Below are 18,121 nucleotides of genomic sequence, written 5' to 3' on the forward strand. Positions count from 1 at the left end.
CATAATACAGTGTTTAAGGAAAGAGTCCTGGTTCCTGGTAGGAGTGAAAGATTGAATACATGCATCTAATTTTGCTCCCTACTCAATCATAAGAATTACAGTAGAGATTTTTTTAAATGCATAAACTTCAAGAACAAGGAAAATAAGGGGAGAAAATTTCAACAAAATTTTAGAAGCAGAAAAATACATGAACAAATTATAGTTAACTAAGCAGACATGAAAGAATAGAATGCCAAAGGGGCAGTATGAAAAGCTGAGAACCAGCTAGTTGTATCACAGAATCCTCCAAAGGCAAAGGAATCAGATGAATAAAGTACATTAATAACCAGTGATTCAGGAGAATCTATAAAATAAAGAGGATTTATTAAACATAGTTTAAAAAGAGGGCATCACTGTATTTGCTCTTTCTCTTATTTACCCCTGAGAACTTGTCCTCCACCAATGCATGGAAGCTATAGGACAAAACATCAGGTTCAATTTAAAGACTGAGATTTAAACTTAAAATAGGATGATTAAGTGGCCGTAGTCATTCAGAATGCAGAGATTTCAATCTCTCTTAACTGATGTAAATAGTTAAGTAAACTGAAATATTGGCGGTGAGGGCCTAATCTCCAGGCAGGAAAATAAAAGAAACTTTTCAGAGGCATCTAACAGGTCCAAGAGCAAAGATTCAAAAATAGGTACATTTTGAAATATTTCTCAGCAAATGGCCCACCTAGATTAATTTATTGTGATGCTCAAATTAGACAGGCATTCTCCCATATCCTGTTATGTGAATATAGAGTTTCCAAATCAGATTTTAGTCCCTCTTTCTCTATCATAAACAGGTTGCTAAGAATTAACAATGATCTCAAGAAAAGCTCTAATCTGGAAGATAGAAATTCTAATCAGCAAACAAAAATGCAACTGGGAAGAAAGAGATCTTGTTAACTACAATGGAACAGATCATGTTAGGGAGAAGAGAATGTCAAAAGATTACTATTAATCTCTTCAGAGATATAAGATAAGATGTCAAGGCCTTAAAAAAGAAATGTATAGAAGTTAAAACCGTTTTGGAGAAATTAGAAACTCAATACAATATTTGGAAGATAGAGATGACAGCAATGGAAAATAGGAAAATAAAGATAAATTTAGACTCAAAGTTTCAGAAACTCCAATGTTAAAAGAAAAGGAACTGTAGAGAGTGTACAGAGAGAGCAGGAGGAAAAATCATCGAAGAATAGTTCAGAAAGTTTTCCTGAAACTGAAAAACAATAGTAGCTAAATGTAAAAATTCAGCAAGAACCATGCAAAATAGATCAAAATGGATTCATGTGTATGATTAGGATAGTTTAGGATGCTAAAGACAAAGAGAAAATCATATAAACTTAAGAATAAGTTGATAAAAAATCTCATACTAAGAATCAGGGATCTGAAAAACTTCCAAGTTTTCCATAATAGGCTAGAAGTAATTTATCTAGAAGTAATTTTCAACTTCTATACCCAGCAAAACTAACAATTATTTGTGATGGTACAATGAAAGTATTTTCAGACATGAAATACCCCCAAAAAGGGATGTCTCAAGTACTCTTTCTCAAGAAGACACAAAAATTAGAAAGTAAATCAAGAAGAGGGAGAACATATGTTAGAGACAACAGAAGATTGAGCCTTGTAGAAAGACAAAGGGAATAATCAGAAGGGAAGAAGGGAAGAATCTTGCAAAAATAATTGTTCTACAGACACAGAGGGCACCCCTCAGTCTTTACAGGAGTACTCTGACTCAAATTACAGATATGCTCAAGACTGTCATGACCAAAATCCTCACTACCACAGTACTATCATAGGAACCTGAAGACAAATTTTTCAGATGAGCTCGACCCATTTTGTTATTCACACTTTGCTTGCCTTGGTAACAGACTGATGATGTTCTTGTATCTTTCATGTTCTGTTCACTAAAACAGCGGGGTACTCTTTTCTCTATATGAAAATATTCTGCATAAATTTGAACCTGAGAATTGGAAATGAGCCCTAATAAGCCTATACTCAGAATGCATGGAACAACCCACTCCTTCTAAACAATTTTTAGTTGACACTACAGTCAAATGCCATGATTCTATTGTACTCATGCATTGTATACATTTTTCTGTATGATATATTTTCTGACAGACAGATATTAAAAAGTATCATGGTGCTAAAAATACTTTGCAATCATTTGTGGTTAGTAAATATACTCATTCAATAATCAAAATAAACTTATATTTTAAAAATATAACTGAGTTGCAAAATATTAGAAACATTACAATAAGTAAAATATTCTTATCCATTTTATATATTCATAAAATAGAGTATATTCCCTTAGTGTTCCCATAGTTGTTAGGGTTATTCAGTTGTAAATATGTGAATATATCTCCTTGGTGTTCTTATAGTTGTTAGGGTTACTTAGTTGGGATATGTGTTAATATATCTCTTTGGTGTTCCCATAGTGGGTCAGCTTATTTAGTTGTGGCATATGTGAACATAAATCCTTGGTTTTTTCATCCTGGATAGGGTTATTTAGTTGGGGCATATGTACCTCCATTAATGACCTGGAATTTCAGATTATGTTGTTGACTGAAACAGGTATTCTCCTGTTCAGGAGAAGAAGGTCCTCTCCTTCTTGCAATGAGTGTTACTCTAGAGAACAATGTTTACTATAATATACTGTCCTCCCAGAGAAGAGAGATTCTTACTGGTTGAATTCTATTTTGAAAATAATTATTATTTTATTAGAATTAAGATTTGAATCCCACATATGCATAAGCATGTAATTAGTAGGGAAATATCTGTTTCAGTAATAATGTAGAAACATTTTAGGAAATGGGTAAAAATTAATACTGTATATTGTTTATATATTCTATATTACCTGCAGACTTAAAATGTAACAGCTTTTTAAAACTTTTAAAATTCAATAATTTAATACTTGAATAATTGTCAAATTTTATCCAAAATCTAAATAATTATTTCCTGAATAATTAAACATAAGTAAATTTGTCATTCTCTACCTATTATCTAAGATATTTTAATATAAGAAATTGATTATTTAAATTACTTCAAAATCAAGGGAGAATCTGATCAATAAAAAGCTTAATAGTATCCAAAATTTGAACAGTTTGTTGAGGTAAGTTATTTGAGGCTATTTACCACTAAAAAACAATGTTGAGATTTTATCAGTGATTTGTGTAACTCACTAAAATTACATTTGTGTAACTCACTAAAATTACATAAGATACCATTGAAATATGAATTTTAACTTACAAAAACCATAAGACCAGAAATTTAGAACACTTTTGCAATTAGTTTTTAATTTAATGTTAGGCAATTTGATTATGCAACTACTTTCAGTTTAAAGAAATACTTCAGAGATCTTCTTTTCATTTTTCTTTTCTTTCAGGAGTTCTAATTATACTTGGTTTCCTTAGTAAAATATATGTTTTATATGTCTCTCTCACTATATATATATATGTTATAATTTGTTATTTAAATTGGTTCTATTAGGGCGTTAATATCTAAATGACATCATTACTATTTGTGATATTGAGCCAATCTCTTCCTCTCCTTTTGCTGAATCACATTGAATTATCAATGCACAAGGAATTCTTAAAGTAGATATGATTTGAACTTTAAATATATCAGTGATCAGTCTTACAGAACCCAATGAACATAGTGAACATCCACTCATAGAAGACATAAGATCATGACTGTCACCTCTAAAAATAAATTTTTTTCATTTTAATTGCTCTAAACCTAAAGAAGATTACTTTTTATATCCCATCCACTCTAGCTTTTTCTAGATCTGAGTGCTTTTTTTTTTTTTTTTTTTTTGCAGGTAGTTGGGAAGTGGCTATCCTTGATGACCTAGAAGGTTTCAGGATGTGTAGTTCTCATAATGCAAAGAGTATATGGTGCACTCAGTTACACATACAAGAGAAAAATGAAAGCCAAAACTGAAAGTAAAATGGACATAATTTTAATGATTTTTTTCAATTTTGTGCATTGGATTCAAACAGCAAACTGTGTGCACTCAACTGTTATCACAATGTTGTCAAGAGGTCTGTGTCTTTTACCATTTTACACACAATTGTTCATTACAGTATGTTGTCAGCCTCGGAAACCAGGGGTGTGGCATGGTAAGCAGTGGTGGTAGTGCACCTAGCTTTTATATTATCTAACTTGAAAATATTTCTCTTCTATGATTCCTTTTTTCTTGATAAAAATAGTTTTCACCAAACGTTGGTGGTGCACACGCACTACCATTCATGCTTGACATCACACCCCTGACAGGAACACATGTTCTTATTTTGTTGATAAAAAGTATTACAAAAATTTCCATACAAAAACTATTTTCATAGAAATCTTGCATTTCCACAAATAAACCTGAACATTTTTTTGAAAAAAAACTGTTCAAGAATTTTGTTCATTTAACATTGTGACTGTACTGATAAATGCAGTCCACTTCTAAGTTCTCTCACATACTTTTCTATAGATGACCAGTCCCCTTTCGCCTATCACCGAGATCTGCCCAGGCTCCATCAAGTTTGTTTATAGCAAGAACGGGAGTTTGAATTGACATAGCTGAATGTTAGAATGAAAGCTTCAGTCTTCCTCATGACTATCAATACTCAGCCCTCTTTCACAACTTAAGACAAAGATTGCAAAATATCCTTGTAACTCAGAATCACTGAACCAACTCTTGCTTTTTTTATTTGTGACATGGGAATAGAGAAAGGGTGTTGGAGGAATAAGTAGGGATCTGGTAGAGTTGCATGTTCAATCTCCTGCCTTAGTGAATTTAAGAAAAACATTATTGCCTTGGTAATTGACATTTCTATCTCAATCAGTGACACAGACTGTCAAATAAAGAAAAGAAAAGAAAGAAAATAACGGATGAAGATCTGCTTTATATTCCAATTGCCATGGAATTCAGATTTGTTTTGCATTACATTTTTTCACATTCTATAAACACATATTGTCTATTCAGACGACAATTATACTGAGTAGTTGGGGGCTAGTAACATCATCACCTCTATTATCTGGGTGTTCAGAAGACTGTACTGTTTCTTGTAATGCTACAGTTTTTGCTGATTCCAAGTATTTTTATTCTTAATGACTTTTTTACTGGTTACCCTGTTGAGCATTGATATTCCATCTCCTGGCAACAGTTGGGCTTCAAAAGGAACCTGTAATTTCTCACTGGACTGCATTTGAAACCAGCCACAAAATGCGCATGTAACATTCTCTCAGAAGAAGGGAGGAACCCATGATAAACAGTGTAACCCCGTGTAATTTAGTTGATCCATGATGCTTGTAAATCAAGTCTGATCATTGAAACTGCTTAGATCACAAGAGTCTCTAGTTCATAGACACAGCGGCATGAGGTAACTCATTTTATTTTGCACAGGTTGCATATTTCCACAGGAAACATTCTCGCTAAATTGTTTGGAAAAAAGACGACAGTTTGTGCTTGGGTGCTTGGCCTCCCAGCTTTATGCCATGGTTTCTTTACCTGGCAACCTTCTGTCGTTAAATGTGTGCATGTTGATAACTTCTTCTGTTTTCACAATAACTGGGGCCTGTGGCTTATGTTTTAATCGACGCTGGCACTTCAGGGACATCCTCAGTTCTTCTACCATGGCACTACAGAAGGACCTCTGCAGAATAACACAGAAAAATTGAATATTACCAAACAGATCAACTGCAACTATACAGAATCAATATTAAAATCACACTCAACAGACTTGTCAAAATAGCATCCTTGAAGGTTTAAAAATTTCATTCATTATAAAGATTATAACAAATTGCTATACATTTTAATACATAGCACATGATAACTAAAATATTTTGTAAAGTGGGCTAGTTTAAAGAAAATCTCCACTTGATACTGAAATGTATGTAATGTATATATTACATTAGTAGTAATGTAATAGCCAACTGGTAATGTATATATTACAAGTATATATTGAATAAAATTTTATGATGACATTATGTAAAATTAATTACCATGGGATAGAAACCTACTTTAACATGAAAATATAAACATATACAAGTCTATACCAGAAATCCATTATTGAAATTTAAAAAAGGAAGAAATGTACTACTTTGCAGATTACAACATGACATATACAAACTTTCTTTAAACATTGATTCTCCATTGTACATCTCAAAACAAAAATAGCACTCACACGGCAAGACATAAAAATATGGAAGACAACTTCTGCTATTTCATTATATCATTTTTGTGATTATGCTTATAAAACACTGATGGTGATTAGAAACAAATATGACTTAATCATGAAATGACAAATTATAGCATGCTAAACATCTATGAACAAATGTTAACTTTTTTGACATTAGCTTGATAACTGAGAGTTGATAAGTAATTTATTCCAAGAGGAAAATAATGACCATATAAATATTTTTTCTTAATTCCCATGTCATTGGAAATAGATTTGCAAGAAATTTTGTATAGCACAGGCTCATTATCACAGCTTCTCAAAATTCAGATTACAGAATCATATAAATGAAATAAAATTTTCTTAGCCTCTCTCCCAGCCTGATTGAGACACATGTGTGTTAGTTCCATATAAATCAGATTCATGAACCAACTGCATGTTGTAGTTGAAACTCAGAGGACTGATTCTTAGGCTATTTCTATGCAAGAAGCAAAACTATAGACAAAAAATGTGGACAAGTATAAAAAATTTACACAATTCTGTAAAGTGATATGAAAACATAATGAAATAAACCTAATCATATATGCATGTGAAAACTTATTTGTGTTTTAGTTCCTTTATTGATTATCAACTCAGGCTAATTGCAAGAGAATACAGGATAAAATAATATCATATAAGTGTCTTACTTTTTTTGGATACATATTTGTAGTTGGATAGGAAGAAAATGTTCAAGAGATCTATTCTACAGCATGGTGATTCTAGTTAATGATGATATATTGTATTCTTAATAATTACTGAGAGTGAATGTTAATATTCACTACAAAAAAGATAACTCTGTGAGGTATAGCATTTGTTAATTAGCTAGATTTAACCATTTCCATAATGTTTATATGCTTCAAAACATTGTTGTTTATGAAAAATACATGTAATTTTATATGTCAATTTAAAAATAAATTTGAGAAAATATTTTGTATGACAAATCTTTTTTTTTTGACAGTTTTATTTCAAATGTTAATCCTATATTACAAATATGCCTGAAACTTTGTCATGGTAGATCTTTTGTGACACTAAAAATAATACTTTGAATTAATGAGGTATCTATATGTCAGAGAAGCTGATTCAGAGAGGATAACTGACTCTGCAGCTCATACCTGTGACTCAGCAGGATATTCTGATACTCAGCGGGGAATTTGACATGGTTCTACTACATTCCTGTCCATATGTAGCTCTATCCTCATTCTATTCTCTTTAATGGGTTCTTTACAACCTTTCTGTAGTAGTCTTTCTAACTCTAGGTCTACCCTGTTCTCCCCAAAGGCTCACAATTACCAGGATAATAAGATTATCAATTTTAAAAACATCAATTATTAATGGCATTTTCTTTTCTTGGAAACAGGTCAAATCCAAGTCTGCTATTTTTTCCATCATGATTTCTTTGATTCAGGCCTCTCCCCCTCTTCCTACTTTTATCTTTCCCTCTGCCCTGCCCTCCATTTTCTCTACACATCTATTATTACTTGGACCACCATGACTTTTCTGCTTTGCCTCTCCTTGCTCTGGTACTCTGCTGAATTCTTTCATTCTTCACATCAACCCAACTTTATCCTTTACATCAGGACATGACAAATTTTAACTTAATTAGGAAGATTTTTCTAATTTATCAGGCACATTATTTTTACTTGACTTTATTTTATCCTCTCAGTATTTTGCACTCATTATCCTGTTTTTCTGTCTGGCCTCTGGTCTTCTAGGTATGACTTTCACAGAATTGTGAAGAACAGAGATCAGATGCTCATGGTACTGCTTCTATGTAGGAGCTCTTTAAGCGTTGACTGAATTAACAATAGCTACATATAATCCTAATATTTTAATTCTCACTTAAAAAGTTTTATGCTTCAATTACTAAAAAGAGATTTTCAGATGTAAAAACTTAGAAATTTGTATTGCTACAAGTTATCCAATTAAATCAGGCAAAACTTTAGCATTTGTTTAAAAACATTAAATTAATAAAAATACTACTTTATTAGCATTTGTAATGGATGATGATTAAATGCTGCTCATGAATTCCCCATTAACTACAGAGTCATTGCCATTTATTCTGTGTTAAATTATAGAGTTCTGAAATTCATGAATTATATTTCTATTAAAGGATTTATGTGGCAGCTGACAGCCAGCATATGGACACAATGTTTCTTGTTGCTTAATACCTACTATTAGATGTACCTATTAAGAACATGATGAGAATGATGATGAAGATGATGATGATGACAACACTGTAGAAATGGAAAAATCTGACTCCGAAATAGGGAGGAATACATAGTCTTGAGGTAACTTAGTCTTGGCTCTCTGTTGAAACATTTAACAGAAGAATTGATTAGATAATATAACATGGTCAAAGCTTGATCCTGTTGACACTTAAAAATGTTATAGGATGTGAAAAACGTTAAAATTTTTAAATAAGTCTGCTTTAAAATCCATAAATATCCCAAATGTTAAATAATTTATAACATCCTCTTCTTGGCAATCTAAATTCTTGGGCATTTTGATTATATTAGTTTCAAAACAGATAGAAGATAATTATTGATTAATATTTTATCTATACTAAGAGAGTAATCTAAGCAACTGATTTCCTTAGGAAAAGAAATCTTACAAACATACATACACAGTCAACTATGAATGATTCAATTTTATGTTTTGTAAGTTAAGGGGTAAACTCTGTATTTAGTACCCTATACTTACTTCAGACTATAAATAAGGACATATAAAACTATTATTAAGTAATTTTATATAATATTAAATATATAACGCTGAGTAAAATAAAATGTAGTTTTAAAAACCCTCCAAAGGCCAGAAGTATCTGAAGTTAATTATATTCACAAATTTAGAAACTATCTCAAAATTGTGAAAGTGTAATCCTCCACTGCCATTTTAAGTTTTATGTCATTTACAAAGCCATTAGAAAGTAACAAATTTTAGTTAAGTAACCTTTCATAAATCAATGGTCTTGATTACATAATGACAAAATTCCCTTTTTTAGTAATTTCTCCCTGAATAAACTAAATTTTGTCAGCTCCTTTTTTGACCTATGAAAGCAAGTTTACCTGAAAAATAGTTTTATTTTAGGTTACTAATAAAGTCACTGTCAGATAATAGGGTCTCTTCTCACTTATAGAATAATTCTAACGCATTATAAAACTTTGAAAACCTTTAGATTTGAGCAAGATTTTAGAATTAACATGGCAAATTAAAGGATATTTAATGATATTATAAAGTAATTTCGCTTGTGGTACTAGGGCAAACACATATTCTTTTCTTGTTAGAGCTTTAGAAGGTCCACATCTTGATCTATGCAAGTATCTAAACTTGAAACTGTACAAAGTTTTGTGAAATCCAGTCATTTCTCTGGGCTGTGCACTGTCAAAAAGTTACTATGTCTGACTTTTAAATAAAGTTCTTGCTTGTTATCTTGCAATAGAGAAAATTTTCCTTTATACTTCACATAATGACTGAAATTTATTTAAAGTCTTTTATTGGACTATGAAATAAGTCTTCTAACAACTCAAGTGTACTTAACAAGCATTTCCCAGGTTATAATAAAAAGGAAGAAGAAAATAAAAGAAAGATGTGAAAAAAGAAAAGGAGGAAAGAAGAGATGGAGGTCTGGAGGAAGGAAGAACAAAAGAGAAGGACAACTATCTTGCTTTTGAAATCACTTTTCCTCAGTAGTGGAAACCCATGCATTGTGTCATTAAATAAAATAAGTTCCTTGGAGTGAAAACAACAATAAAAATGCTTCTCCACATTAATATAACAGACTACAAAAAGAAAAAAAGAAAGTCACAAGGATACTAACCATTATTAAAAACCTCTTTTAGTAAGTTTCAAAAGTTTACTAAACAGTGTCTGGATGGTATGGTGGCACTAACCAAATAGAAGATTCCTGAAAATGAAAATTTAAATCTTTTGAGCTGTTAGCATGTATAATTACATTTAAATTTGTAAACTCTTTATAAAATTCATTATATTTAATGAGGCATCTTGTATTTACACATCTCTAATTCTTTAAACAATGAAGGTCTGGAAATCCTAAATACATGAACTTGGTCATATTTACCTTGATTTTTTGTTGTTGTTAAAGCTCTATTTTGTATTTTGAGTATAATAATAAAACACATAAATAGTCCACAGATAAATGTTGTTAAGGATATAGTTATGTTGCAGCATAATTTATTTTTAATAGCTTAACTTTCTGATTTACAGATATATTTATAGAATAACATGATATTACAGCATTTGGAGAAGCACAGATTTTTTTTTTTAATATTAGAAAGTTGTAACCATGCTCCACATTGAGCACTGACATATTTAAACTTCATTTTTAAGTTAAAAACCATTATATTTAGCAATGAATTTAAAAAAAATAACTGAAAAAAATAACCAGTTTGATTTTTTTAAACTTTGAAACTCATCATTCTCCTGTTGACTATATGTATTTATTTATCACCAGAACAGAAAGTAATAAAATATTATATGTTACTTTCAAATCTGCATTTAGTACTTATTTTTACAGAGGAAACTATTTTATGTATCTTGCTGTTCTATTCTTTAATAGTATAAAATTAACTAATGGTATTCCAATATGATTATTCACTCAGAGTAATTTCTAATCATTTTTGCATATAATTTCTATTTAGAGCCCTACCAAAATACCTTTGAGCTGCTTCTATCAGGTATTACACCACATTGTTCTGATATATCAACCAAGTTGATTTTGTTTGTCATTTAAGTTATTTGTTAGCTAATTGTGGATATGTAATCCATTCTCAGACATTTTCTAATTAGTTTCTGACTCCAGTATGCCATTTGCCCAAGAATTGTGCTTTATATGTAGTGGAGACAAATCAAAACAGTCACTGTGATCAACTATAGAAAATTATCCTATATTAGATAATAAGTAAACTAAATAATAAATAAAATGGATTAATATGTATGAGGTGTGATATATAATATTTTACATAATATTGTATTAAATAAGAAAAGTAAATATCATTTAATGTGATCAATTACATTTTTTTCTTTTGATTTATACTATTTTTAATTGGCAGCCTTTTAAAGATATCAAACAGCTATTGCTATGCATCAGAAGTATGAATTGACCTAAGGCTAAATGAATGTAACAGTGAAGCAATGAGAGATGAAAAATGACTGGTTAAATCACTCATGTTAAAAAATATATAGCAACTTTGATCTTGATATTCAGTTTTAGAACAGCTATCTTTTTGAAAAAGTTATATTATTTACATAAGCTACGCAGCTAGAAGACTTTATGTGTAGGCTTGTTAGTGATCCTTTTGATTAATCACTTAATTTTACAGCTAGAAAGACTAAAACCTAAAAAGTCAAGTTATATATCTATGGTAATGAGAATAAGTCATATCAGAGCTGAGACAGGAACCCTATTTTCTTGACTTTCATTCTATGAATGCTATATCATATTAACCTGCCTCATTAATAATGATTTCATTCACAGGCTGAACGTTTTATCTGGACTCCAATCTTACTAAATGCTAATTTTTTGAATTCTAAATTATAAATCAGACAGAAAAAAAAGAGGGGGAAAATACAAATCTCTTTTTGCGAATTAAATGACAAAGCATCCTTTAGCCATGTGTTAGTCTGGATTATTTTACACTGACAAACATAACCAAAGGTTAAAATATTCTCAGAAAGGTTTACTCTTACAGAAATAGTTACTCAATATCTTCATATTGCATTTTGCAAATACAATGAGACAGAGAAAAATAGAGCATAGTTATACATTTGTACACTTCTTCTCTTTAAACTAGAAAAATCAATAAATAAGGTCTGACAAGCCTCAACACCACTTTAGTCAACACGCTGTCAAATGCATTTTAAGAAAAAGTAATATTAATCATCACATTTTTGCTGATAGTCATAATGATGAAATTTTTTAAGAAAAGTATAACATCCAAATTACTGATGCTTAATTCCAGGAAAGCTCTCTTTTCCTAAAATCCAGAAGTTAAAATGTATCAGCTTTATTAACATAATGCTAATGATATTATAAAAACAGCTGCTTACCGTATGCCAGTTTTGTGCAAGAAAACCCAACTATGTGTATTAACTATCTTAATTCTTAAAGCACTTTCCTTAACTATTGATAAGCTTATGTTTTTATTTATTTATTCATTTTTCATTTATTTATTTTAAAAGGAGTATAGAAAAGCTAAGTAATTTTATCTAAGGCTAAACAAAATAGCTATGTTTGCAAGTCTTCTTAATTCCAAAAGTTACTATGTAAGAAAGTGAAATAATTAGATTGCTTATGATCAAATCACACAATCTGTTTATCTAATTCAGACTCCTAATCCACATATTTTTCTTAGTGCAACTTTAAGGAGAAAGAAAGATAGTTAAATATTCTACTCCCATTTTGTACAACATGGTATACTTTAAACAGCATTAGACTAGGCATCTTTGCCCTTGAGAAACCCTTGATATCCTTATCACCATCTTCACAATACGAATAATATTAATAGTATTTGCAAGGCTTTTAGCGTAGTTTTGTATACAGATGAGATATTACACTTTGAAAACTCTTAAGTCATTTATAAAAATACGGTACTAAGATGTTGTCTGTCAAACTACAATCTTAATTTCAAAACTCCACTCATGGGCATAAAAAGAACATGGGTTATCATAGACAAATTACTTGAATATCCTTTAGCTGATTTAGAAGTAGATTAGTGAGTAAAATGAAGATTGGCACCTCATTTCGAAGTACAGTATTTTATATTTAAACATAAAGACATTTAAAAAGCCATCCAGTTAGTCCTTATATAGATTTTTAATGGAATTTGAGAGATATTCCACTCTCAGAAAAAGGCAGTGATTTAAGAACAATACAAAATGGACAATTTCTCCAAAGTTTATTTGCAACTTTTAATTTCTCAAGACGATGCTTTACAGCTGTATTTTTAACATTGAATATTTACTTAGAACCTTTAACTTCTGAAAAGGTAAATTCAGTTAAAATTCTTACATCAATTGTAATTAGTGAAAGTATACATATTTTGTGATGTGTAAACAGGCATTAATGAGCAAACCAGTATCGAATGCAATCTTTACTGAGAATTTATAATACTGCTTGAATTCATTTACCTTATCCAAAAAGTAGATTCTTTTAAAAAAGCATTTCTCCTATTCGAACTAATTCTTCAACATTTTGAAAGCAATTTGTATACAGGGATCTGTGGACACCTGTTTTCATTCTTCTGTTTCCATGAAATACTGATTCAGCCAGCTTTGAAAAGTATTTTCCTTATAAATAATCTTTACCTAGCATCCCTATTTTTGTAGGTTTAAACTAAACTGCTCTAATTTACTTATCATTCCCCAATATTTCACTTATTTGTGCTTCTAATTCTCTGATTTATAGCCATTTTCTAAACTTGTTATTCAACTATACGCTGAAGTAAATTCTAGGTGCCCTCGAAAAGATTTTTTTAAACTATCAATGACTGGAAAAATACCATTAATTAGAGATTATCGTGGATAAGATTCACCAGAGTTCCATAATAGAAAAAAAAATACGTCGACTAGAATATGTTCTGAACAACAATAACACAACACATTTCCTGAAATATAATTCAACCATTTTAGAGTGAAGATAGAACAAAAAAATACATGTTCAAGATGGGACACTTATCTCACAAACTCAGTATCTTAGCAATAATTTGTATTTTTTAATTCTGAGACATATTTACTATAGTTTACACTGAGTAATAAAAAAAGGAATATGTTTGGTTTTATCTTAAGGGTTTTTTTTTTCATGTCATGAAACTTAATAATTTATGTTCAAGCCATTCAATAAAAACAATTTGTATAGGCAAATCCATCTTAAATTACATGGGAAAGAAAATATTTCTATATACAAGTCAGACAAAAACAGATCAACCTATATGTTATGTTGTTATTCTTGCTGAAAATCAAAAGAAGGCAGAATTATGTATATCTTTTAAAAGATGACATATTGAAATATTTTTAAAATGAGTAATTTCAAACACAAATTAACAAATCATAATTATGTAATAAAATAGTTTTATACATTTTTGCAATGCCTTGTAATTCATGCTTACAAAGCCAATGTATTATCATTAATATTACCAGAGAAAAAAAGATTATTGATATTAAGCAATTTGTTTCAGCTATAAGTAAGTCTTAGAGAAAAAAGATCTTTTAAACAAATACACTTAAAATGCAAAGATGATTGTTTCAAATATATAACAGTTTCTTGCATTGCTTACTCAGTGAACATTAAGTAGCAATATAATTAAAATATAACAAAAGTAAGTCAAAAAGGAAATTAATTCTAAAGTACACATATTGATTAGTTACTTTTTCATATATATTCAGACAAGAAAAACATCTTGAAATTTTATTTCAAAATTCTGATTAAATAAAAATTATGTATCCTTGATGAATTAATATTTATATCACAAAGCCATTTTATAAAAATTATGATACACCATCTTGTGGTTATCTGAAAGGAATGCAATTTACAGTTTTAAATTTTTTAAGGTCCACATGTTTCAGTTTTATTTTCTATTTATTTTCCTCATTCAGGAATGATATATTTCTATACTATTCTTAATTATAAAATAACTTGGAAATATCACAAAGGCTATAGTCCTGAAGAGCTATTTGTTTTCATTAATATTTTATAATATAAGTGCTATAAAAACATTATATTTCTACCTTTAACTTCGAGTATTTATTACTATAATTTCATCATCATCATTCTTAGAGGTAAGACTTGATATGGAAAAATGTTACTCATAAATTTATTCATAAAGTTCATAATTCAACTAAACTCTGTTTTTGTTGTATCTGACAGACAATTTACATAAAGATAGAACAGTTCATTTGTACTTTCAAAAAATACTTGAATACCATGGACTAAAGGAAGAAGAATGAAAAAGGGTAGAGAGAAGAGACATGAGATAAAGCAAAATGGGTTGGAATTGTGACCCAAACATTCTTGCTTACCTTTAATATGCAAAATGCAATTAATTGCAGATTTAGTTTTCAATAAACATTTACTGAGTAAATAAGTAATTTCATAAGTGTTGACTTTACTTTTGAAATTTAAGAAATCTAGGCTAAAGACACAAGTATGATAAATGAAAGTAAACTGAATTTCTGTATGTACTCATGAATATCTTGATAAAATCTAGGAATATCTTATATCTTATTTTAATAAACTAGTTAAGGTGTTAAACAGCCATACAGACCAAACCAAGAAATCTTTTTGTCAAGATAAATGAAAAAGAATTGAGTCTAAGAACTTAATTTATCACAACAATAAAATGAGTCACTTTCAATAAATCCATAATTATTTACCATTTTAAATTATATAGAAAAATATGCTTTTTTCTTTAGATAGACTGTTAAAAATAGGTTACTAGAATCAACTTTATTATAAATTTAATTAGTAGATAGATAAATATTATGGTGCCAAGCACTGTTTGAGGCCCTATAGATACAAACAATGAAGAATCTGATAGGAGAAATGCACCAACACACAGAAACCAACACATATGAATCAAATAGTACGATAAGAGATAATAGAAATATGCATAGGGGTTTACAAAGTATAGTATCTAGGTTTAATGCTGAAAATGGTTTGAAATGAGCCAAATACCTTCTTGACTTTGTCAAAAGTGAAGAAATATTTTTAGATGATGATAGTACCTAAAATCAGCTAAGTAAAAAAGTAAGATATATGGTCAAATATTTTTTTTCATTGTAATAGGAAATAACAACCTATGTCTGCCTTGTAGAAATAAGCTATATCCTGTGTGCAAAGCCATTATATCTACTGATTAGTGAAAGCTTTCTAGACAAGTTGATGCCTCATCTTAAATATCTAATCTAAAATACTGGTGAGAGTGTGCAAGGTAGAAAAATGGACAAGGTTGGCTCCAGTCAAAAGGAAGAGTATGATCTTGGGAAACTGCAAGTTATTTAGTGTGGCTATAGTAAAGATGCAAATTGGAGAGAAGCAAAAAATAAAACCACAACAGTGAACAGGTACAGGTCCTGAAGGGTCTCATCTGCTAGGCTACGGAATTTGGATTTCATTTTGGAGGCTATGTGGAAACAGTGTGTGAAAGCATAAGGGAGTGTGACTATAGTGCTCACGTAATACCAACTCAGTTGTTTCTTTCTAGAGTAATGTTAATGCTTTATCCGTTTCTATTTTCAAAAAGCTGTATTAATTTCATTTTCCTGATTTTAGAAGGCCATATAGGTACATGGAATAAGTACATAGATCTGGTTGATATCTAAGAAATTCAACTAAACTTCTTATTAATAATAATGAAGCAGGTTATATTATAGAATTAAATTCTTACACTTTTTTTCTAAACATAATGCTTGTAAAAAAAATTGGAATAGAGACACAGCTAGGTAAATCAGATGAACAAGACACACAGAGATAAGAACAATAGAATACCACATATTGTCAAGAGATTAATTGATTTGTTTTATTTTAATACTGAGCTATAACTTAGAGAAAATAATTACATATGAATGATTTAAGATTCCAAAAAGAAAACTCAAATTCTTTCTATAATTTTTGGACTATTTTTGCATTAACTAAATATCACATTTATTGACAAATTGTAATTAAAATAGTAACTGATACTTTCATATTTTCTTCTTCAGTTAGTCCTTTGGATTTAATTTCAAAACTCATTTTGACAACGTAAAAAGAATTATAACATAGAAAGTGTACTTAGACATAATCATCAGTCACACAAATGCAACCAATATTTGATTTAGGCAAATCAGTAGAAAAGCCATCCTAAATGTTATCGAAAAGTAAATCATGTGATTGAGTTTTTCAAAATTTTGAATTAGTTATTATAGTCATGGACAGCGTAGGGTTATCAAAATATTCATTTATAAAAACATTATTATACTTGTTAAATACTATAGTCAAGCAACAAGGTAGAAATGCTGTACCCAAAATTCTTATTCTGGAAAGGGTAGGGAATCATGACATAAATTGTTAAAGACAAAGGAAGATTTTTATTTCAAAAATAGTTCTAAAGGTAAGCATCTCAAAGAATTAGCAAAGTTTGTTTACCTTGTATTCTTCTATGGTATTATTTTTAAAATGTCACGTTTCTGCTTTTTGTATTTACCAATAAAAATTCATAAATCTTTTAAATGTTACAGATTATATAATATCACTCTGCCACAAAAGCTAAAATTGTCTAAAAAATGATGATTTTTATTAAAAACAAGAGATGTTTACATACAAAAGACTAAATAAAGTATTACAATACTTTAAAATGTTAGTTATTTCATGTCCAGAGTTATAAATTTATATACAAAAGGTATTATGTATCATCTGAAAGTGGGATTTTTCTCCACTTATCCTCATATTTATAGAAATGAGGTAATTATTGCAGTAGAAATGTAGAATCTGAATGGGGCAACAAACTTTTCAAAGATAGAATACAAAAAACATTTATAAAAATGACTAAATGTATTGAAATCCAAAGAAAAATTGTGATAGTCTCAATATTTTTGAGATTTATACATAATCTTATAAAGACTCTGGTACAAGAAAATAAAGAACTAATTAAAAATAATATTAAATGGTGAAAAAGAAACTCTGATATTTTTACACATTCATTAATGTGTAAAATTAACTGCAATTTCTCCAATGCAAGCTGAGATTTTTTTCAACTAGAAATTTGTTGGACTAAAGATATTCTAATAAAATTTTCCTTTACTTTGTTAACTGGTAGTATATCTTAAAACCCTCTTTTCCATTTGCAAGGAAGTAGTTTTTTCTTTCGTATTCCAGTTTCTAATTCTTGTTTCCATCATTAACTATA

At 29.6% G+C, this 18,121-nt stretch overlaps 1 protein-coding gene across 3 annotated transcripts in view; it reads right to left on the reverse strand.

The window, feature by feature from the left end:
* Positions 1-4,914: 4,914 nt before the first annotated feature.
* Positions 4,915-18,121, reverse strand: part of GRIK2 (glutamate ionotropic receptor kainate type subunit 2) — a 616,372-nt gene continuing 603,165 nt past the window's right edge. The window contains exons 16-17 of one of the 3 annotated variants that reach the window (XM_076003095.1): positions 8,412-8,534; positions 5,579-5,666 (exon numbers count right to left, since the gene is read on the reverse strand). In XM_076003095.1, coding sequence (XP_075859210.1) covers positions 8,415-8,534 — 120 coding nt within the window. In that variant the 3' untranslated portion in view covers positions 5,579-5,666; positions 8,412-8,414. Of the gene's footprint in view, positions 5,667-8,411; positions 8,535-10,041; positions 10,129-18,121 lie in introns of all 3 variants that reach the window. The other 2 variants (XM_076003096.1, XM_020287070.2) reach the window with 2 other exon arrangements.

Source organism: Microcebus murinus, chromosome 5, assembly GCF_040939455.1.
Source record: "Microcebus murinus isolate Inina chromosome 5, M.murinus_Inina_mat1.0, whole genome shotgun sequence".
Lineage (NCBI taxonomy): Eukaryota > Metazoa > Chordata > Mammalia > Primates > Cheirogaleidae > Microcebus > Microcebus murinus.